At 40.5% G+C, this 24,696-nt stretch overlaps 1 protein-coding gene across 2 annotated transcripts in view; it reads left to right on the top strand.

The window, feature by feature from the left end:
• The window catches only part of Klhdc10 (kelch domain containing 10), a 53,491-nt gene that overhangs the window by 14,992 nt on the left and 13,803 nt on the right, over positions 1-24,696 (top strand). Inside the window, exons 2-4 of one of the 2 annotated variants that reach the window (XM_006979408.4) lie at positions 8,180-8,266; positions 21,230-21,451; positions 23,307-23,461. In XM_006979408.4, the coding sequence (XP_006979470.1) occupies positions 8,180-8,266; positions 21,230-21,451; positions 23,307-23,461 (464 nt within the window). The remainder of the gene's footprint in view (positions 1-8,179; positions 8,267-21,229; positions 21,452-23,306; positions 23,462-24,696) is intronic. The other variant, XM_006979409.4, reaches the window with a different exon arrangement.

Raw genomic sequence — 24,696 nt, 5'->3', positions numbered from 1 at the left:
TGTAGCACAGTCTCAGCCTCTCAAATCCTGGGGTTACAGATATTAGCCACCATACTTGATCTCCTTATTAAATATTTTTAAAATTACATTTTAATTACATGTGGGTTTTTTTTTTTTTTTTGTGTGTGTGTGTGTGTGTGTGTGTGTGTGTGTGTGTGTGTGTGTATACACTCCACAGTGCATGTATGGAGCTCAGAGGACTTTTCAAGAGCTCTCTCCTTCCACCATGTGAGTCCTAGAGATCAAATTCAAATTGTCAGCCTTTATCCACAGAGCCATCTCTCTAGTCTATCCTTTTGTTGTTTTGAGATAGGACCTCACTATGTGGCCCTGGTTGACCCTCTCTCTAGAGAGGCTTGCCTAAAATTCATTGGGATCTACGTGCTTCTGCCTCCAGGGAGTGCTGGGATTAAAGGCATGCACCACCACCACCTAGCTAAGAAATATTTATTTTTATTTTATATATGTGAGTGTTTATCTGCCTGCATGTCTGTGCACCATGTGTATGCAGTGCCCACACAAGCCAGAATGGAGTGATGGACCCACTGGAGCTGGAGTTACAGCCACTATATGGGTGCTGGGGATTGAATCCAGGTCCTCTGCAAGAGCAGCCAGTGCTCTAACTGCTTAGCTCTCCTTCCAGCCTGCGTTTAATTTCCAGCCTTACTGAGGGAAGGCTAGCTATCTGCTTTGCTGTTTTTGTTTTTCTAGTCTAATGTCTTGGTAACTGTTGAAATGGGTGGGTATAAAGATCTTTAAATATTTGTAATTCTTTTGAGAATTGTATGATTTTGAAGTGTCAGAGACTGTCCAGTATGCATGTTATATGAAGTATTTAGAGTTTGTTCTTCCTATCAAAATATTAAACTGGGCCCAAAGGATGGAGTTTTTTTTTAAAATAAAGATTTATGTGCTTTTTTTATATGTATGTTTTGCTTTTTTATATGTATGTATGTACACCACTTGGTGCTGGAGGAGGCCGGAAGAGGGCCTCAGATTCCCTAGAACTGCAGTTAAAACAGGACCCAGGTCCTCTGGAAGAGCAGCAAGTGGTCTTAATCACTGAGCCATGTCTCCAGCCCTGGGTAGAGTTTTTATGTTGAAGTCTTAAACATTAAGAATATGATGATATTATTTCAAGCCAGAGTGTTCCCAGGAATTTTATGTTTATTAGATTCAGTTGTAATACTTCAATCTAACAGATTTATGAATGATAATACTTTTTGATTAATATATGTAAATTTTAGCTTATTTCCCAAGAATCAGTCATTTATATAGATGAGGGTTTCAGTGTCATCACATCTGTTTGTGCCCTTCCTTTCTTTCCCCCAAAGACAAAAACTCCTCACCTAATGAGCTGACTTTTTTCAGAAAAGGGACACTTGAATAACAAAACCAGTGACAAAGACCAGCTCAGATTAGAAGCTGTTCTTCAGTATGCTGTGATTACTTCATGTTTATAGAAGAAAGTTCTGTGATAACCTCCTTGTTCTATGAAAACTAAGAGGAATAAGAAAATCCAGAAAACCACTGCAGGATGGCAAGAGAAAGGGTGTCAGTCAGAAAGGACCACAGCCTGTTGAGAACGAACAGGAGTGCCAAGAACGGAAAGGCGGGAACTAGCTGTTGCTGTCCACTTACCGTAGTTTGTTCTAGTCCCGAGAGCTGAGGTGGTTTATAAATGAACACATATGAAGATACAGTGCTTAGTATAAATGTAGAGGTACAGTTAAACTTGGAAGAGATAGCCTGTCTGATGTCTCAGGGCACAGAGTTGCTTTGCCTCACTCTATTCCTTAAGATCTGTTTGCTGTTGGTATTATGGAAGTACAATAGAGGAAAAGAAGTAGTCAGCAGCTCTTCACAGCCTAGCTACAAAGTTTATAAGGGCAGCATCAGAGTGCATGTGCAGACTGGCAATGGTTTGTTTGCTTGTTTGTTTGTTTTGAACAAGGTCTTGTGTAGCCTAGGTGGGCCTCAAACTCATATTGTATTAGGGACTGTCTTTCAACTCTCATCTCACAGTTATTCTTTTTGTTTTTGTTTTTCGAGACAGGGTTTCTCTGTGTAGCTTTGGTGCCTGTCCTGGATCTCACTCTGAAGACCAGGCTGGCCTCAAACTCACAGAAATCCGCCTGGCTCTGCCTTCCGAGTGCTGGGACTAAAGACGTGCGCCACTGCTGCCCAGCTCTTGCAGTTATTTTTAATTAATAGTTTTTGCTTTAACTTCTGAAACTTCGGTGTGATATAAAACATTACCATATTCTTCTTCTTCTTCTTTTTTTAAGATTTATTTATTTATTATGTATACAGTGTTCTGTCTGCATATACACCTGCAGGTCAGAAGAGGGCACCAGATCTCCTTATGGATGGTTGTGAGCCACCATGTGGTTGCTGGGAATTGAACTCAGGACCTCTGGAAGAACAGCCAGTGCTCTTAACCTCTGAGCCATCTCTCCAGCCCCCTTGGTTTTGGTTTTAATTTTGGTTTTTCAAGACAGGGTTTCTCTGTGTAGCCCTGGATGTCCTGGAATTCGCTCTGTAGACCAGGCTCGCCTTGAACTCAGAGATTCCCCTGCCTCTGCCTCCCAGTGCTGGGATTAAAGGCATGCGCCACCCTACCTGGCTGATCAAAGACTCTTTGCTGGCTATTATATTTTACAAATACACTGGAGAACCATGCAGTTGTGCTGCACTGGGAGAAACCCTGGGCCACAAGTCTGCATACTCTTGTGATTGAGCTGTGATGGCGGCGGAACTGTTCATCATTAATTGAGATGTAATTGCCTTGTTTTATAGTAAACATCTATTTAGCCTTGTAGAAACTGCCATGTCCCTATCAGAGTGGCTATGTAGTTATGTAGTGTGTTATATTTCTTTTGTGTGTGTGTGTGTTTAGACAATTTTACTGTGTAGCTCTGGCTGTCCTGGAACTCACTATGTAGACCATGCTGGCCTCAAACTCATAGAGACCTTCTGCCTCTGCCCCAACTGCTGGGATTAAAGGTGTGCATTACCACACCTGGCAGTGTTTAAACGACCTAGTTTCTATGCATGTTCACCTGTATTCAGTGCTATCACTTTTTAAATTGTCTCTGTTCTAATAGATGTATGATACAGTTTTGTTTTGTTTTTTATGTGTATGGTTATTTACCTGGTGTGTTCATTAGGGTTTATGTTGCTGTGATGAAACTCCTTGACTAAAAGCAACTTGGGGAGGAAGGGGTTTGTTTCACAATTGCACAGTACAGTCCATCATTGAATGTAGTCAGGGCAGGAACTCAAACAGAGAAGGAACCTGGAGGCAGGAGCTGATGGAGAGCTTGCTCAGTCTGCTTTCTCGTTTGATCTTTTTTTTTTTTTTTTTTTTTTTTGGTCTTTTTTTTTTGTTTTGTTTTTTGTTTGTTTGTTTTGAGATAGGGTCCTGGAACTCACTTTGTAGACCAGGTTGGCCTCAAACTCACTGAGATCTGCTGGCCTCTGCCTCCCAAGTGCTGGGATTAGAGGTGTGTTATCCCCACACCCCACAAACCCGTACAATGGACCACGAGCCATACACATCAATAACTAAGAAAATATAGGCATGTACACCACAGCCACTCGGAGTTCTCACTGGCAGTCATTTATGGATGAGTGTTCTTCCTTACGCCGGTGCCTACTACTTTGAGTGCTATACCATTGTAGTAAGTTTGGGAGTAGAAAGGGTTAGTTTTAGTGGGGGCGGCAGTGGGCACGCCTTTAATCCCAGCACTCGGGAGGCAGAGGCAGGCGGAGTTCGAGGCCAGGCTGGTCTAGAGAGTGAGTTCCAGGACAGCCAGGGCTATACAGAAAAACCCTGTCTCAAAAAACAGAAAAAAAGAAAAAAGAAAGAAAATGTTAGTCTTGTAGTTTCTTTTTCAGATTGTAGTGGTGTTCTGGGTTCCTTCCATTTCCATATGAAGCTTAAGAGTCATTTGTTCATTTCTGTAAACAACCACAAAAAACAGTGCTTCAAATTTTGGTAGAGATGACTTCTCTTCAGTATCTTAACTTTTTAAATCCTTCTGGCTTTTTTCCTGTTTGAGTCTTGGTTTTATGCTGGTTCATCCTGCTTTGAGAGTCATTGCTAGCCTTCCTGTGGCCTTCTCTCAGTGTACGGTGCAGGTCTCCATTGACTGTGGTAGGGATGAGAGAGCACTGAGTGATGTACCTGACCCTCTGTCCTCTAGTGCAGCTGCTTCTTATCTGCAGAACGCTGCTGTCCACACAAGGCTCTTCTTCTCTGATCCAACTGCTCCTTTTGTTCCTCCTGGGGAGCATATTCTTGGTCATCGCCACCATTCCTATCTGGGAGGAAACGTCTCTTCTTAAAAGAGAGAACTAGATGGGAGGGGTTGGCCTCCACTTCACTTCTGTACAGAAGCAGCTCTCTTAACCAGCTCTGTGGGTAGTGTTACAGACACGTCAGCTCTTTCTGCTGTTGCCCTCCCTCTGCGGCTCAGTTCACCTGTTTACACCAGCAAAGCCACCCCTCACTCATCCCCTCCTTGCCTGGCTCTGTGGGACTGAGTTCTTAGTCTGTTCTCTCAGCTTTGTCTTCTCTTTTTTTTCATCTCTCACTGATTCCTCATAGTTTTAGTCTATTAGGGCATTTACTTTTGTTTTCTTCCTATTGTAGATTTTTTGTTTGTTTTGTTTTGAAATTGTTTTTCAAGACTCCTGTCTTCATGTAGTCCTAGCTGTCCTGGATCTCGCTCTGTAGCCCAGGCTGGCCTCAAACTCAGAGATCCACCTGGCTCTGCCTCCCGAGTTCTGGGATTAAAGGCGTGCGTGTGCCACCATGTCTAGCTTCTATTGTAGGTTTATAAAAAGATGATATTATTTATGATTTGGGGAGAAGATAAGTTAGCTTGTGTCTTTCTAAGCCTTTATTTTTAGTCAGTGTCTATGGTGAAGTAAATTTTGTAAAAAAAATAAAAAATAAGCTAGCAGGTAAAATATTGATTAAATCATTGGGGACATTATGTTTTTCTTTGTGAAGATTCCTTTTAAAATAAGTACTATACACAAGCAGTTTAATGTTTGTGTAAAATTTAACAAATAGATGTTTAGGTCAGGAATAAATTTATATGAATTTTAAAAGGTGCATGTTTCTTTAGAAATACTAAAGTGCATGTGCACGCGACTGCTGTGCTGTTATTGTTGCGCTGCTGTGCCTCTCCTCTCCTTCCCTTCTTTATTCTTTATCCCCCACCCCTGCTTTGGGTGAATAGGAACACATGGGTCCTGAGTCAGCGCCCACTTGGACTGAATCACTTCCATGGAGTCAGCATTAGCTTCTTCTGAGACAGAAGTGATATATTGGTCGCTGTGAGAGAAACATGCCAAAGATGTTTAACAGAAGTTCTAGTAAAACAAAACGGGCTGGGGCTTAGGATCAAGCCCAGGGTCTTGTGCAAGCTGGTCAAATGTGCTCTATACTGAGCTACACACTCCGCCCTCCAAAACATCTTTGGTTATAGCTTTGAGTCACTAATTTTTAGTGTTATTTCAATACTCTAAAGTAGTTTTATATTTCACATGGCAGCCGGGTATGGAGGAGCACACCTTTAATCCAAGTAAGGAAGAGGCAAGTGGATCTCTGTGAGTTCAAGGCCAGCCAAGGCTATACAGTGAGACCCTGTTTCAAAAAACCAAAAAGAATTTTCATGTGACTATATTACTTTATATAAATAATATGCCATATAATTTTTGGCTAACATAGGAGGAGTAATTATCCCAGCCTCCATCATAACTACACTGTTAACAGTTTGGTGTGTTTCTTTACAATATTTTTTAAATTATATTTTCGAAAATTAAAGTAATATGGTATTTTTTTCAAGTCCAAAAGTAATGTGTACTCAATGAGAAAGCATGGAAAATAAAGACAAAATCATTTATAAAATCTACCCAAAGATAATCACAATTAAATTTTGTTGTATATCTTTTTTATATTTTTCATGAACATATACTTTTTTAAACTAAAATTATATACTATAATACTACTTTATAAATGGATCGTTTGCAATATATTGTGAATGTTTGTTAATGGTAATATTTATATAAACTTTTAAGTGGTATGTAGCATATGAACATATTTAAGTATGTTTAACTAACATACTTAATCATCTCCCTATTGTTGGACATTGAAAGTGTTTCTAATTTTTTTTACCATTATAAATATTATCATAGTTAATATCTTTGTCCATACATCTTTCCATGCATCTATGATTGTTTCTTTAGGAATAGATTCCTAGAAGTGGAATAGCTGGGTCAAAGGGTATGTACACTTTAACGCTTTTGATACGTGAAAATGTCAGATTTAAGTTAACCACTTGTTCTATTCTGTCTTGTATTGCTATTCAATTGTTTTGTGTGTCTGTCTTGTCTTTCCAATTGGAACACAAGTGAAAGGAAGGAAGTTTCTTCTATGTGTTAGTACCCTTTGGCAGTGTGGCTTCCTGTGATGGCCTCATGAGTCATCAATGTATATCAGATTGATTCAAAGCAGTGGTTTTCCAGGGTTTTGGATGTCGTAGTTTGTATATTTAAAAGTGTGTGTGTGTGTGTGTGTGTGTATTTTAGAGTAAATTTAGGTTTGCAAATTTTCTATTTTTCTAGGCAAAAACATTTAGAAATAAAACCAAATAAACTTTTCTATCACCATTCTCTTAGGAAATAAAGAAAATTTAACAATAAAAAAGGATAGAGCTCTGAAGAGAACATTTTAGCTTTTTGTCCATATTTTTATCATTTTATATTAGGCTGGGAATTTTCACCTTAACTTAGAAGTGAGCTAGAGGCTAACATTTGGGAAGCACAGACTTAAAAGATTTCAGAGCATTAAAAACAGAAACCCTGTTGTAGGAGTATAATTTCCCCATGTCTGTCTCCACAGTATCGTGAAGGTCATGCTGCTGCATTAAACAGGATTTGTGTTTCTCCATGTCAGTGTTTGAATAAACAAGCTAGACCTGCTGATGAGCATCTGAATATATTTCTAATCACTTAAAACAATGCCCATTTTCTTTCTAGGGAATTGGAGCCAGGGTAGGTGTGATGTAGTGGAAAGAAGGGATGTTTAGGCCAGCTCCTTTCCTTCCATAGTCAGTTTTCCTTGTTTCCTTACTAACATGGTGACTATGATAAGATCTGTGAGTGGTTTTATAGCTCTTGTTACACTTACTTCACTGTAATGTGATTATTTGTTTATACAAATCCTTTGCTTACCTGTGCATAAGTTCTTCCAGGTAGGATAAGTCATATCCTTCTTTTGCAGCTCTAGGTCCTAACACAGGGATCCAGGCATAGCAGGTGCCTAATAAAATGAGTGCTGAGCCATTTCTGGATTGTTGAGGGAATTAATTATGTGATATAATGTATATGGAAGAGCGTCATAAACTTTATGTGCTATGCAAACAATGGTAATTTTTGTTTTTGACAAGGGCTATTATAATGGGGAGTCTCAAAACGTTGGGAAGGGAGAAAATTGCTCCTTTGAACAGTTCTGTAAGTGCATTACATTTTTCTTCTATTTGTAAGAAAACAAATTTTAATTGGGGTTGGTATGGAGCTAATTTGCTTCTTAGGAAGGCATATGTACTCCTCTTCCCTATGCTACATGGAGGTGCCCAGACAGCAAATGTTTGTTTGACTTGGTTATCATCTAATTTTAATTTTAATAAGACCAGTGGCTTTCTTATTATTAAAAGCCAGTATCCATTGCTTCATAACTAGTGTAGAAGGGTGCCACACCTTGAGCAGAGGAGCCTGTGTTGTGCCTGATGCTTCTGGGTAGAGCTCCTTTTGGCTTAATTGGCTTTAAAAGACTGTTCTTTCTAATCTAATCACTTCTAACTCCTGGTAAATTTTTGCCACAAGATGGCATTGGTAATTATTTGAGTGTACATGTTATTGACACAGCTCAAAAAAGGTGCACATGATTGTATTGTTTGGGGGGGGATAAGAATTAAAGACTTTCATCACTGCTTATGTATTACTTCATTTTAACTTCCAGAGTTAAATGATACTTTATATCACTTTCCTTCTGTATTCAAGTATTGTTTTGTTTCCTGTTTTTCTGTCTTTATAATACAGTAACTATGTATTATTTGCCATGTGTTGTATGTGTCTGACTTACTGCTGATAATTGTGGTGACAGGTAAGAAGAAAATACGATGGGACCCAGTTAGGAGACGCTTCATTCAGTCCTGTCCCATCATAAGGATCCCTAACAGGTTCTTGAGAGGTGGGTGATCACTAGCAAGAGGTCTGTGCTTCCTGTGGGTTAAAGGGAATTTTGAATGGATTTTCTAAATTCAAAACTGTTTTTCTTTAAGTTGTCTAAGAGCCAACATTGAAATAAAAGAGTATAGGCCTCAGTTATAAATTTATGTTTTATATTGACCACTGTTGGAATTGTAATGACAAATTTGGGGGAAATTAGACTCTTAATGTATCTTAGATGGTAGCATAGATTACCTCATCAGTACCACTGGCAGTCCATATAACCTTCAAGTTAAGATGGGATTCTAAGGAAGAAATAAGACAGCGTGATAGTCTAAACTAAAAAGCCTTTATATTAAATACCATAAATCAAAAGCCAGGGAAAGCATTTGTAATGGATCATTAATATGAATATAAAGAGCGCCTAGAAACTAGTCATCTATACCTACTAGAAAAATAACTTCATAGGAATAGTCAATACATAAAGAAATTCTAGTTGGGGAGCGCAAAATGGCTCAGGATAAAAGTGCTTGCTGTCAAGCCAGGCGGTGGTGGCGCACGCCTTTAATCCCAGCACTTGGGAGGCAGAGGCAGGCGGATCTCTGTGAGTTCGAGGCCAGCCTGGGCTACCAAGTGAGTTCCAGGAAAGGCGCAAAGCTACACAGAGAAACCCTGTCTCGAAAAACAAAAAACAAAAGTGCTTGCTGTCAAGCCTGGTGACCTGAGTTTGGTCTCTGGAACCCACATGGTAGAGACAAAGAAATGACTCCCGTAAGTTATTCTCTGACTTCCACACATGTGCTGTGGTACAAGCACATGCATGCACACACAACACATATAGCTTATAAAATAAATAATACATAAATGTAATAAAATGTTGAAAAATAAATGCCAGTAAATATAACCCTCACTTAGTTCACTACTGTGAAATAAAAATAAGAATTAAAATAATATACCCATGTTGACAAGGATGGTGAAAAAAAAGCTTAAGTACTGGGCTTTTTTGCAGACATTTTGGACCTAAGTGGCAAAATGTAAAACTGCTGATGCTTTTGGCTGGGCAGCTCTTCCTTTTAGAAAGGCCATGTTGTTTCTGCTTAACCACTTTTCTGTCAGCTGTAGACTGTGCTGAGTGAAAAATTGCTCAGAAGAGGATTGAAAACTCTAGCTCATTTTTGTCTTAGCTATAGCAAATTATTAGGCAGGCATGCTTGATGTTGCACTTTAGATCTTATGAAATTACTTGCAAATCATTTTGTCTAGTTTTAACTGGAGAGATTCAATTAAAAACCTAAGCTGGGTGTGCTGCAATACACCTTTAAGGCAGACAGGTCAGTGAGTTCCAAGCCAGTTTGGTCTCCATAGCAAATTCCAGAGCAGCAAGGGTTACACAGAGAGATCCTTTCTCAAAAAACAAACAACAAAAAGTTACCTATGGAGGAATTCTACAGCTGCTATAGATGTTTCTCTATCTAGTGTCTAACATCTTTTTAGCAGCCAAACCCAGGAACATGGAAAAAACTAAAACCAGGCCTAAATGAATCAGGATCAGAAATCCAGTGATAGTGAGCCACCTTTCACCATCCCAAAAGAAAATAATTAGGCGATAGAGTTTAATGAAAAAAATGATTGTGTGAGGCTGGAGAGGTGGGTGGCTCAGAGGCTAAGAGTGCTTGTGCTCTTGCAGAAGACCCATCAGTTGCCAGCAGCCTCATGGCGGCTCCCAAGCATTTATTCCAGTTCCAGAGGACCCCATGCCCTCCTTTGGCTTCTGGCGGCATCAGGTGTGCGTGTAGTGCACATACTTGTAGGCGAACACTCAAACACATTTTAAGAAAATCTTTAAAAATTGTGTAAAATCCTATAAAAATATAAAATGACAAAAGAAATAGTCAAAACAAAACAAATTTGGTTATATCAGCATGGTAGGTTCTTTGTTTTTGCATAGTCTCTATTTAAAAAATTTTTGATCATGGGGAAAAATACTGCACAGGTAAGTTTTATACCATTGGATGTTTGTAAATCCTAAATTCAAAATGGCTGAGAAAGTTGGTGATAGATAATTCTGAAAAGAGTGAGATGGGAGCAGGCGTAGCACTGAGGATGGAAAGATCACCACAAACCTCCTTTGAAGCAGTGGCCTTGTGTGTCTTCTCACCTTTGACTAGTTTGAGTGTTGGATGCTGTTGGCCACCTGCATTTTCTCTTCCTTTGGGTCAAAACACTGTATGATCCTAGGTGTTTTCTTCTTCCTCTTTGTCCATTTTGTTCCCTTCTCTAGTTTTTTATTTCCACCCTTTAAAGGTGGGAATTCAGTGTTCTGTCTTTTCTCCATGATCTCTGATTGTCCCATCAGCTTTCTTAGGTTTACCTCTGTTCATCATTCATTCCTTCATTTGGTATTTCTTCCTATGTAGCATTTACTGTACTTGTTAGATTGATGATGCAGATCTTAGAAAATCAGGTAAACAGACAATTGCAGAGAATTGGGATGAAATTATTTGTGATATTGTGTCCTGATAAGGTGGTATGGCATGGGGCACACCAAAGAGGTTTCTCATCAGCAAATGGAGAAGAGGATGACAGAATAATGTCATTTCATGTTTTAGAAACGTTGCTTAAATCTGAATGGGTTTTTGCAAGGGAAGGTAGATCTGCAGACCACAGGTGCAGGTAGCTTGGATATGGTGTTTGTGCAGACCCAGGCATGGTGCTTTCAAAGAGTTAGAGCAAGTTTAGCATAGTGGCAGCTAGAAGCTGGAAAGGGTCAGATAGAAGGAGCACCACTGAAGGAGAATTTTCAGGATCAGACTTAGTTTTGGAGCTAGTAAAGAGATATTAATTCCAGTTACCAAGGTGAGGAGAGCTGCAGCCTGAAATAAAGGCAGCTGTAAGTAGGAATTGGGGGATGGTTAGGTAATTTGAACTATGCATATGCTAAATTAGATAAGACTTTATCACTAATTGAAAAGTAGGAGGGAAAAACAAGCAGTGACTTCCAGGGGCTGGAGAGATGGCTCAGTGGTTAAGAGAGCTCACCTTTGGACACCTCTTTGGACACCAGGCACACACCCAGGGCACATACATACTGAAGGCAAAATACTCATACACAGAATAAAAATAACTTTTTTTTCAAAATGGCTTCCAAATTTCCTGTGTGACTTGTACTGCTCTTCTCTAGGTATGGCATAGATAATCTTAGGACAAGTTTTAGGAATAGGTGATACACTCCCATTAATTTGCAAACCAGTAGTTGATTATCCCTTCACTAAGAAGTATTTCCAGAAAAACGTCTATTCTTTCTTAATTTTTTGGTTATTTTTGAGGCAGAGTTTATATCTGTGTAGCACTGGCTGTCCTGGAACTAGCTTTATAGACCAGGCTGGCCTTGAACTCTGGTTGATATGCCTGCCTCTGCTGGGATTAAAGGCATGGACCACCACCACCCGGCTAAGCCTCTGATTCTTTAACACTAAATTTAACGGTTATTTCCTGTCCCCTCTCTGTTCTGATGTCACCTGTCCCCTTCCATGGGCTACCTGTATCACACTGATCACATGGGATTCTGTTCCCGTGTGTGCCTCCCTGCGCTCAGGCTGTAAACTCTGCAAGAACAGGGCAGCAGGACAGCTGCTCTGACTTCTTCATCTCCATTTGGTAGCACAGTTTATGTGAGAGGGTAGATTGAGTTAGAGCTAATTATAAAACGGTTGTCAGGGAAGAGCATGGGTATAGATTCTAGTATGTTCTCAGTTGTAGTGGTAAGTTAATGAATTGTTGAGAACATGAACACACTTGTTCAGTGTTCATTAGGTATTTTCTTAAAAAACAACCTTATTTATACTTTAGAAATAACCTTTCAAAATACGTTCAAGCCCTTCATTTTGGAAACCCTTTACCTTGATTGAAAACCATTTCATAGGTCTGTTTTCTGTAACTAGATCCTACATCTTCTCAAAAGAGATTTCTGCCAATTAGCAGTGTGCTGTGGTAAAAATAGTTCTGATATATTAAAATGCTGGGTTTCCACCATGAAGTAGTAAACTGAAAACATCCACTTAGTGTCCTCAGTTCTCTAATACCATTGAAAAGGGGAAAAAAATGATAAATGATGATGTTACATCATAATTGTATTGAAAACAAAAGACAAAGGAAGTTTGGAGCCAGATTACCTGCATCTGAATCCAGGCTCTGCCATTGGCCAACTGTATGATCTTGGGCAAGTGCTAGCTTATTTTTTTTTCTTTCTTTGCCTCAGTTTTCTTATTTGTAAAGTTAGAATGGTGATAATAGTACCTACTTACACAGAGAAATACCAAGAGAGAATGTTTGAAAAGTTTTTAATTACGATTAGGAACATTTAGTTAATGTTAGCTGCTAGTTTTTATTGTTGTAATAATGCCAGGAATTTTGAGGAATTGCAGGGTAATTAAAAACAAGCAGATGGTAGGGGATGGAGCCTAATGGTAGAGCACTTACCTACATGAATTCAGTTCTCAGTGCTGCAAAGCTAACTGAAAACTAAGCCTGGTGTCACCCGCTTGTATCCTAGAACGTGGAAGGTAGAGGCAGGAGGATTAAGAATTCAGGTTAACATCAGTTATATAGTAAGTTCTAGAACAGCCTGGGCTACGTGAGGCTGCCTTAAAAAATGGTACATTGAATGAGAAACACTGAATATAATGTAGTTCAAAAGCAGGTATTCTTGGTACATGATAGAGACTTTATTTATTTTAATTAGTTAGCTTTTTTTTTTTTCTTCTTTCTTTTTTTTTTTTTGAGACAAGGTCTCACTATGTAGTCCTAGCTGGCCTGTAATTTACTATCTAGACCAGGTTGGCTTTGAAGTCACAGAGATCTGTCTATCTCTGCCTCTTGAGTGCTGGGATTAAAGATGTGCATCCTCATAACTGGCCTCATGGTGTTTTGTTGTTGTTGTGGTTGTTGTTTTTAAAGACTCAGACTCAGTCTCAATATAAATATAAATATAAATAAATATACATAAATATATATGTATATGTATGTGTGTGTGTGTGTACACACACACACACACACACATACACACACATACATACATACATACATACATATCCCTTGTTGGCTAGCCTTGAATGCATAGATCACCTGTCTCTGCCTCCTGAGTGCTGGAAATAAAGGTGTGCGTCACCATGCCTGGTTTGCTTTTTTTTTTTAACTACTATTTTTTATTTTTATTTTATATTTAAGACAGGGTTCTCACTAAGTAGCTCTGGCTTGATTGAAGCTTGCTGGCATCAACTCACAAAGATTGCTAGATTGAAAGTTTGTACAGTTATGCCTGGTCTTGAGGAAACACTCTGGAACATTAGGAAGCTCTTATCACAAGTGTACCCTCATAGAGTGATAGTGAGTTGTTTACTCAGCAAGACTCAAGACTGACCCCAAGTTTCTAACATGCATCACAGACTGCTAAAAATGATTGCATTCAGTGTTCTCAGGGGAAATTATTTTGTAGATAAATTCTGTTTGGTGGGGAGAGGAGCGGTCAAAATAAATAAGAGATCTGAAATTTTATGCTGTCCACTCATTTTGGGAAAATTAGTTGTAGAGGTACTTCTGATAATGTGAAAAATCCAAAACGAGGAAGGTTTGAATATATGAAGTTGTATGTGGAGACTCTAGTAAATTTACCTGTGAAGCTAAGTCTAATTGCAGAGATTTCTAATAATAAGAGAAATTGTGTAATATGTGTGTATACATAGGAAGTACACTCCATACCTAACATTGAGCACGTTGGAAGTAGTGCTAAGGTCTCACAGTTTTGGGTTTTAAAATAGACAAGTCTTATTGAGGGGACTAGGACGATGGCTTCATGAGAAAAGTGCTTGCTATACGTGCCTGAGGGCCCATTTGGATTCCTCAGATTCCATGTAAGTTCCAGGGGGCATAGTACCTGCCTGTAATTTCAGTCCTGGGGAGCTGAGACAGGGCTTCCCAGGAGCAAGCTGGCTAGCTAGACTAGCTGTATCAGAGCTAAATTGAGAGACCTTAGTCGGGTGGTGGCGGCGCACACCTTCAGTCCCAGCATCCGGGAGGCAGAGGCAGGCAGATCTCTGTGAGTCTGAGGCCAGCCTGGGCTACAGAGTGAGATCCAGGACAGGCACCAAAGCTAAACAGAGAAACACTGTCTCGAAAAACCAAAGAGAGAGAGAGAGACCTTTCCTCAGTCAACAGGATGAAGAGTGATGAAGACTCCAGGTCAGCCTTGGGCCTCCACGCACATGCCTATGCTCACATGCACATGTACACATACACAGATGCATACACACCACACACATATACACAAGCAAAAAGAAATCTTATTAAAATATAAAGTTTTAATATTGAAATATATAGGTGAAGAGTAAGCATTCTTTTGCAAGCTTATGCAATGAATAAATAAATTAGATAAATCAGTTTTTAAAAAAGACATTTCAGTTGGGTGATGGTGGCACATGCCTTTAATTCTAGCACCCGGGAGTCAGAGGCAGGTAGATCTCTGTGAGTGTGAGGTCATTCTGGTCTACATAAATGAGTTTCAGGACAGCAAGGACAGGGAAACCCTGTCATAAAAAACAAACAAAAGACATCTCATTAGAAGAATATATAAAAGTCTGGAATAGGCATTTACTGAAAGGAAAATTCTAATTGGCCAATTAACATAAAAAGTGCTCAACTTGGTTGGGCATGGTTGTCCATGCCTTTAATCTCAGCACTCTGGGAAGCAGAGGCAGAGGGATCTCTCTGTGAGTTCAAGGTCAGCCTGTCTACATAGTGAGTCCCAGGACAGAGCTAAATAGAGAAAGCCTGTCTTCAAAAACAAAAAACAAAAGAAAAGTGCTCCACTTCCTAAGCAATGAGAGAACTGTGTGTCCTAGCATGAGATAGGTTTGTAGACTAAAAGGAAAATGACAGTGTGACTGTGCCAAGAATTGGTATGCATGTGGGGCTGAGAGATTCATATGCTGCTGGTGACTGTGAAAACTGCTGGAACCCTTATCTAATAAAGATTTCCTTTAAGACTCAGAAATTCCATTTCTGGATTTATAGCCAACAGCAGTATGGCCCCCTGTGCACCTGAAAACATGTATGGAAATGTTAACAACATTGTGAGCCACAGATTGAAATTATCCAAGTGTCTATTCACAGAACTAGACTGAAAAGTAAGTTGTGCTGTATACTCACACAGAGAAATGCTGCTGCCTAACAATGGGAATGAGCAGACTACACCATCTTCAACAGTATAACACAAAGGAAGCCACAGAACAATCGGAAAAAAGAACCTAAAAGAATGGACTGTAGCATTTTGTTATACACTTTCAATATTATTTAGGGATGCCTACCTAGCTATGATAGCATATAATATAGCTATAAAGAGAGTGCTAGCTTTATGATTGACAGAAAAATTAACGGGGTTGGAGAGATGACTTAGAGGTTAAAAGCATTTGTGACTCTCAGGTTTTGATTCCCAGCACCCACGTGGCAGTTCACAACCACCTATAACTCCAGTTCCTTCTGACCTCCATGGGCACCACGTATGCACAGAACACCTATGCACGCATACACATCAAATCAATCTAAAAAGAAAATTAGTTCTAGAAGTGAAGGAGTGAGTTGGAGGGTGCTATGGTCAAGAAGAGAAAGCTTCTGGGAGTTGGCCGTACTTACACTTACAGGTTCAAAGAAAAAGTATGACTTTTTCCCCCTGATATAAAAATGTAACAAAAATTCATTTTGTTAAAATTACTCACACTGTGGCCTTATATGTGTACTTTCTATATGTAACATTTTAGTGCAAATTTTATTTTAAAAACATACACTCTTAAGCCGGGCGGTGGTGGCGCACGCCTTTAATCCCAGCACTCGGGAGGCAGAGCCAGGCGGATCTCTGTGAGTTCGAGGCCAGCCTGGGCTACCAAGTGAGCTCCAGGAAAGGTGCAAAGCTACGCAGAGAAACCCTGTCTCGAAAAACCAAAAAAAAAAAAATACACTCTTTGCTGATAGGGAACAACACTTTTTGAGACTTTTTGTAGACCAGGCAGACGTCTAACTCACAGAGATCTTCCTGCCTCTGCCTCCTGAGTGCTGGGATCACCACCACTGCTCTGCTAGGGACAAAATTCTTAACATCTAGAGATTATTTTATTGGCAGACCATTAACAAGAAACCAAGAGGAAATGTCATATTTAGTGGTAAAATCTGACTGGCATCCTCATTGAATTAAATTTAAAAAGACGACTGTTCAGTATCATCTCTGCTATTGTCTATTCAGTTTCAGCTAAAAACTTGAGTAGGATAAACAAAAACAAAAACAATTACTTGCTGGGGGACTGGAGAGATGGCTCAGCTCTTGATAAAAACCCTATTTGGGTTCCCAGCACCCACATGGCAGCTCCCAACTGTCTGTAACTCTAGTTCCAGAGGATCCGATGCCCTTTTCTGACCTCCTTAGGCACTAGGCATGCACATTGTATGTATGCTTACATTCAGGCACTCATACACATAGAAAATCTTAAAAAAAAAAATGTTTTGCTGGGCTGTACTCTTGTGAGGCAGAGGGAGAAGATCAATAGTTCCAGACTTGTCTGGATGTGGTGGTGCATGCCTTTAATCCTTGCACTGAAGAGGCATAGACAGATAGGTTTCTATGAGTTCAAGGCCAGCTTGGTCTACATAGGGAATTTCAGGCCAGCCAATACCATGTAGTGAGATCCTGTTTCGACAAACGGAGTTCAAGGCTGGCCTAGACTACATACCCAGACCCTGTCTCAATAGAAGAAGCGAGAAAGACAGCAGTGTTGGGAGGGGTGTGTAGCTCAGTTGGTGGCATACTTGCCTGTCATAAATGAAGTCCTGAGTTTCATCCCCACCACGAACATTAGGCACGGTTACCCATACCTGTAGTCCCAGCATTCTGGAAGTAGAGGTAGAAGGATCAGGAGCTCAAATCATCCTTGGTTATTTAGAGAACTTGAGGTAATCCTGGGCTACCTAAGACCCTTGTCTCAAAGAAAGAACAAAATATACACGTTCATACACATATTTAAGAGTATAAATTGGTCCAGTTCAGCTATTGGAGGAACAGTACGGCTCTACAATAGTTTTATCTGTAAACATTTGAAACGTGTTCCTTTGACCCAAAAGCTGTTTCCAGATATAGTCATACATTTTTATATGACTGTGTAAAAGAAACTTCATGCCAATATTATTTGTAATAATGAGAACATTGGGAATGACCTAATCATCTGTTGTATAATCGAAGACAGCTAGTTGGTTTCTGTTAAAATTCAAGCCCATTTCCCTAGTCACTATCTTCCTTCACTATCCCGAGTTAGAGTAAATGCTTGACCCAGGAAAGCCAGGTCCATGGTCTCACAGCTACATGTGTCTACTGGTTGTTGTTAGATCACCTCAGCATGTAGGTTTGTTTTCCATTTTTCACTTCTACATTTGCCTTTTTATTTAAAATTTTTACATTTTATGTATATTTTATGCATGTGTGCATGCGTGTGTGTGTGTGTGTGTGTGTGTGTGTGTGTGTGTGTGTGTGTGTGTGTGTGTGTGTGTTCAGAGGACAGCTTTCAGGAGTGAGTTCTCTCCTACAATGTACATTCCGGGAGTTGGATGCTGGTCTTCAGGCCTGGGAGCGAACACCTTGACTGCTGAGCTCTCTGTGAACCCCTGATCCCATGTTTTCTAGTGAGAATTCTGGACCCATGTAACCCAAACCTGGGGATGATTTTATTAGCCAAAACCTTGAGAAGATTCAGAGACTTTAGACTAAAACCCAGTCTCATTTTGTCAAGATGGAGGAGCCTGTGCTATATGCCACCTGATGAAAACTCATGCTTGGTTCCTGTGGCATTGCCTTGATCAACTGCTGTGATTTATTAGAAGTGAAATGGGTTCTGCTATGTGAGTGAAGTCTGTGGGAAGGAGCGAGTACTCAGTGCAGCTGCAAAGGTTCCTTGGCAGGGTGGTTAGCATTTGTCAAGCACTGGTCAGATGCTCTTGACCCAGTCATTTCATTTGAACAGACCCCGAGAGCAGCAGAAGTGAGCTGTGGATTAGCCCAGCACTGTCTGATAGACATGTGAGCTGTGAACTTACTACAAGGCATGGTGTTAATATTTTTATTTAATCCATGCCATCTTAACACATCAGGAACATAGAACTGGTAATTTGACATTCTTTTAGGTATGCTAAATCTTTGAACACAAATCCCAGTTTTGCCCAGCCCCATTTCCAGTGTGGCCAGGAACAACTGTGGTGTGCAGGGCAGAGCTAGACGGTAAGCCCCACAGACAGTGTCACTGGCCCACACCTGTCACCATAACAGTTCACAGCTGTTGCCCAGTAATATTTGGGCTGAGAGTGAATGAATGGATACATTTTATGTCAAATCATCTTTTCATTTTGCCTCAGTATTTGATCCACATGAATTCTGTTCATCACAATGATAGTTTGTGGTAAACTTTGAACACTTTCTCTGCTGTGTGCCCACTGAGAGGAAGTCCTAGAATGTTACTGTATTCTTTTCACATTTGTCCAAATGCGAAAACCTCAAAGTTATCTAATGGCTCTTGGAAATGAAAAAATAATAACATTCTAGAGATTCTTAGTTCCTGTCTATTGAGCGTAGCAACTGCTTTAAGTTTGTCTTGCTAATTCCTAGATGTCTTTTTAACTTGCAAAGATCATTCCACAGTCTAACACCTGTCCCTAGATCACACTCTCCCCCTCTTCCCCTTCTCCCTTTGCTGATGGGGATTGAAGCCAGGGCCTCGCACATTCTAAGCACCTGCTCTGCCCTTGAGCTCCATGCCATGTATATTGGGAAAACCATGTCAGAGTACACAGAGATGGACATTGTTTTGAGCGTTCCTGTCACTGGTTACTTTGGCCAAAAGTTAAACTCAGGGAAACTTTAGCATGTGTTGTGTTTTTCCAGCAGTGCCATCCAGGTGTTGTGGGTGATGCAGGTCAAGTGTACATGCTGATTGCCTTTGAGGAACATTTACTGTTTGCATTAGAAAGACAAACAGATGAAATGAGTAGAGAAGAATCAGTTACTAACTAGTTCATTCTCAACATTGTTCAGTGTTTTCTGTGAGCCTTTAAGTTAGAGAAAAGTGAATGCACTTTCATTTCTCTTCCCTCCAATAGCTCACTGCGACCTGAAAAAATACACACATAAGCCAGTGAACATTTAAAAACAACAGATCTGGGGGGAAAGTGATACTATCCCCAGCACAGATGAGATTTAGGGAAGGTCAGTGGCTTGCCCAAGGTACTGGTTGAAAGAACCTGGATTCAACCTAGATGTCATGGGATCCCGTGCTCATCTTGCACATACAGTCTCTGTGTTTCCAGTGTGCCAGAAGGAAACAGTTCTTCACTTACATTAAATCACAGCTCATTTGTAAATTTGCCAGCTGCTTGTAGTTGCCTGGTATTACACTCATATTTACAAAGTTGCACTGCTCCCGTCTGATGACTCTTCAGGTCTGCCCTAACATTTGAGCAGGAGGCTGCTGAACTAGAAGAGCCCTAAAAGGGCTGCACAGTGTAGACTTGGGAGCATTTCTACACTGGAGACTTGAAGGGCAGGTGGGCTAGGCCAAGGTCAAAGGAAGGACTCTAGGACTGCTGAGCAATGAGGCTGACTCAGCTCTAGTGAGTAAGTAGAGGGAGTAGTTTAGCATCAGAGGTCTCAGAGATGCTTGACCCAGGCCATTAAAGGAACCATCAGTGATTTGTACACAAAACTGACATGGACCAGAGAAACTAAGAGATTCATTGTTGTTTTGTTTTTTTGGTTGCTCTAGTTCTATGCATATTTTTCAAGTCTTGTTCTAAAGTGTACCCTAGAAAGTGGGATTTTTGCTTAAAAAGACATGAAAGGCCTTATTAGGTTGGTAATAGGTACTTCTTAGTAAAGCATATTTATTGTCAGCAGTGTCCTAAGTATTAATGAACATTATACTAGTATCAGCACATGAAAACAGAGATGTTTTTAGGGCTATAGCAAATATAGTATCATCGTAGTCCATATTGTATTTTATCTTGTTTGGTTCTCTATTCAAGGGTTCATCTAGACTGGTATAAGAAGTTGTAAGGATAATAGAAATATAAATAGTGGGCTTTTTTTCACCCTTTAAAATGACCTCACAATAATTTTGAATGAAGTAATATGCGTGTATATAATTTACTCACTTACTTATTGTGTGCTGGGGATTAAGCCTAGGGCCTTGACTATGCTAGACAAGTACTCTACCCGCTTGAGCTGTATCCCTAGTCTTTTTTTCTTTTTTTAATTTTGAGACAGGCTGTCCTTAAGTTGCCTAGGTCTTGAACTTAGGCTCTGAGCCCAGGCAGGCATTGAAATTATGGTTCTCCTGACTCAGCCCCCGCCTCACCACCACCAGTAGCTTAGATTACAGGCTTGTGCCACAGGCCTGGCTAGTAAATGTAACTGAAACTTTAGAAAGATTCTGTGTCTGTAGCTCAGTGGTGGAGTGCTTGCCAACCATGCACAAGGCAGGTTTCATTTCTGTATCATAAAGAAAAAAATCTTTCCATTCTAGAACTTGCCTCCTTCCTGTTTGCCAAGCTTTGCTTTTGTCTGTGGTCCTGGGGTCCTATCCAGGATCTTTACTAGGCCTCTCTTCTTCCTTTTCTTGAATTCCACATTGTCAGCCATTTCCTTGAGTTTACCATGCTGTGTCACCTCTCCTGGGAAAACTCTCTCCTAGTCTTTGAAATTTAGAAATCATGAAATAAAAATGGAGACTAGCTTCTAAAAATCTGAAGTAGTGTGTGAGTGTATAAAATAACCTAAGTAAATGACATATGTTGTGTTAGGAATCCTTGCTGACTCCCTTTAAGGTTCAAATGGTTGTTACTAATTATGTGTGTGCTCTTCATCTGTGGGCCACTTTTGGAAAACCGTCCTCTTCTTCCTTAGGCCACAGACCTCCCCCAGCCCGTAGTGGACATCGCTGTGTGGCAGATAATACCAATCTCTATGTGTTTGGAGGGTATAACCCAGACTATGATGAATCAGGAGGGCCGGATAATGAAGACTATCCTCTCTTCAGGGAGCTTTGGAGGTATCATTTTGCAACAGGCACATGGCACCAGATGGGGACAGATGGCTACATGCCCCGGGAATTGGCATCTATGTCACGTAAGTGCCAGCAGTTCTCAAAATTTGACTTTGTGAACCAACTGAAATATCAGGTTCAGTGTCACTTGTTCCTTGTTAGTAGTGTATACTATTGTAACATGATCAAGTGTTGTCAGTGTGATAACAGAGTGTGGTGACCTGGAATCCCTGAGTTCCTGGGTTTGAATCTAACTGTATAATATTGGATTGCCAGGTCAGTTTAAAGTATTATATATATACATATATATTATACATACATTATATACATACATATATATTATACATATACATACATATATGTATGTATATGTATAATATATGTATGTATACATATGTATATATGTATATATATATATGTGTGTGTGTTAGGAAAAATGTAATCAAAATGAAAAACTGGAGTTGTAACTATGGTAATTAATAGCTATTAAGGGAAGGACTTCACTTCCTTACAGCATCACTCTAAGTTTCTACAGTGATTGCCATCGTATAAATGAAGAACTCAAGGTTTCATAGAGGCCCTGACAATAATAGCTAAGAGTGCATGCTCTGAAGCCAGACTGCCTGGGATTGAATCCCATCTCTTTTTAGGAAACCCTCAGCAAGTTATTTAAATTGTTCTTACCAGGCACTTGAGAGGCTGAGAAAGACCTTTGCAATGAGTTCAAGGCTAGCCTGGGCTACATAGCAAGACCTTATCTCCTGAAAACAAATAAACAGAGGAATTAAAACACAAACATTTGCTCTGTTTCAGTTTACTAGGCCTCTCTTCTTCCTCTAAAAATGGAGGTTGGGCTCATTGCTTAGTGGTAGAGTGTACCAAGCCCTGGATGCAAACAACACAGAACGGGAGGTAGAGGAGAGAGAGGAAAATAACATTTACAGTTCCTACCTCATAGAGTTGTTGTGGAAATTAAGTTAGGGAGGTTAACTAGTTTTCCTGAAGTGACACTAGAATTAAATCCAACTCTTGACAGCACTACAGTATAGACTGTTGACCTCTTCAGGGACGACTGTTGACTGCTGTGGGATCAGATTGTTGACCTCTAACAGCTACAGGGCAGACTGTTGACCGTTAACCGCTATGGGGCAGACTGTTGACCGTTAACCGCTAGGGCTAACTGCTATGGGGGCAGACTGTTGACCGTTAACCGCTATGGGACAGACTGTTGACCGTTAACCGCTAGGGCTAACTGCTATGGGGCAGACTGTTGACCGTTAACCGCTGTAGGGCCGACTGTTGACTGCTAACCGCTAGGGGGCAGACTGTTGACTGTTAACCGCTGCAGGGCAGATGGTTGACCGCTACGGTGCTGTTAACCACTATGGAGTATGAATTAACACATTATGGGCGAAGTTGGGGAGCTACTGAAATGAGAGAGGCAGATAAAGAAGGGAAGAAAGAAAAAGAGAGAATTGTGTAAGATAAAGATAGAATAGATAAGAAAAAGATAGAATATCAAACTTGTCTGCAGGATATTGATGTTTCTTTTGATCTGGTGGAGGATTAAACTGACAAAAACCATAGTATAAAATATAAAGATCATTCCTCCGACTGAGGATCCTTTGATTCTCCCGTCTGAGTCCTACAGGTTCTTTTCCAAGGCAAAGATGATAAATCATTTTCCTCTGGCTTGTTGTGTATTTGAGCTGTCTTAAGTGCATTTGGCTGTGTATCATACATGTAACAGTAAACCATGTGAGATAATCGATAATAGTACAAATTAAGCCATTTTCTGAAGAATCCTATAGTTCAGTGAGTGGTCTTAATAAGATCATTAAAGTAGACATGTTTGAGCTTTTCAGATGGTCTGGGTTCTTGGTCAGCACACTGCAGGAAGCAATTGCATAAGTGGAGTGTGTGCTTCTTCCTCCCCAGTTGTGCTGCATGGAAACAACCTGCTAGTGTTTGGAGGTACAGGCATCCCGTTTGGTGAGAGCAACGGCAATGACGTCCATGTCTGTAACGTGAAGTACAAGAGATGGGCTTTACTCAGCTGTCGGGGGAAGAGACCCAGTCGTATATATGGACAGGTACTAATCTGTGGCTAATGAATGGTGACTGTGCTTATTTCATATTTTTCTAGTCGAGCAGCAGTGTCAGAATACAGTGCTACCATTATTTTAATAGAGATTGAAAGTAAATTCATATATCTTACCACTCCCCTCTCTTGTTTTCACCAGTCTTTGCTGGGGGGGGGGACTTTTTGTGTGCAGGCCAGGGGACAGCCTCAGGTATTGTTCTTAGGAGCTGGGTCCTCCTTCTGTCTCTCCTTTGAGACAGTCTCTCTCTGAGGTCTGGGCCTTGCTGATGAGGCCTCCCCAGCACTGCTTTTACAAGTGGCTCTGACCACTCCTGTTTTGTTTGTTTTGTTGTTTTACAGGAGTGTAGGGATTGAACTCTGGTCCTGTGCTTGCACACCAGCATTTTACCCCCAAGCCATCTTCCCAGGGCCACTGTTTGCTTCTGATCCAGTTTTAAGGTTAGGAGCTAGATCTACGTAGAAATTTCTTTGCACAACCCCTAGTGCAAGACTGAGCTTTAGCATGGTGTGAGTCTGCTCTGATGATGGCATCTAGGAAGAACTTTATTTCCTAAGAAGTGTAGCTCATCAAGAGACTCGATACACAGCTGAACTAAAGCATGTAGAGACTGTTCGTAGGTCAGTTTAACCTTTGGTCTTGGTTTTATGTTTGTTTGTTTGGTTGGTTTGGTTTTTCAAGACAGGGTTTCTCTTTGTAGCCCTGGCTGTCCTAGAACTCACTCTGTAGACCAGGCTGGCCTTGAACTCAGAGATCCACCTGCCTCTGCCTCCTGAGTGCTAGGACAAAAGGTGTGTGCTGCTACCACTTGGCTTAATCTTTGGTTTGTAAAGTTATATCTGAAAGATAGTGGGCTACCCACCCTAACCAGACTTTTGAGACCAGTGCTTGAACTTGGAATAACCACCATTTGGTGTTGGGCTCAGCTGTCTTGCTCACAGGAGTGATTAAGCCCTTCTGAGTTCTAACTGAGAAAGGGTTCTTCTAGACCACTCTCTCTCACTGCAGAGACCACACAAGCTCTAAGGAGTAGCTGTGGCAGTGACTGAAGAGTCGGGTGGAAATGTCAGCTCTGGGCTCCACACTTCTAGGACAGTGCTAGCCTCGTTCCCATCTGTTGCTGATGCCTAGGAGTGTGAGAGGCGGCTTTTAGGGGAAGTGCTCCTATCCACTGGCCCTACATTCTTGACTCTTAAGATAATCACCGAACATACCTTTCTGGGTAG

This window comes from Peromyscus maniculatus, chromosome 3 (assembly GCF_049852395.1).
Source record: "Peromyscus maniculatus bairdii isolate BWxNUB_F1_BW_parent chromosome 3, HU_Pman_BW_mat_3.1, whole genome shotgun sequence".
NCBI lineage: Eukaryota > Metazoa > Chordata > Mammalia > Rodentia > Cricetidae > Peromyscus > Peromyscus maniculatus.
The sequence above is the reverse complement of the archived record's forward strand: the minus strand, read 5'-3'. Positions and strand labels throughout refer to the sequence as shown.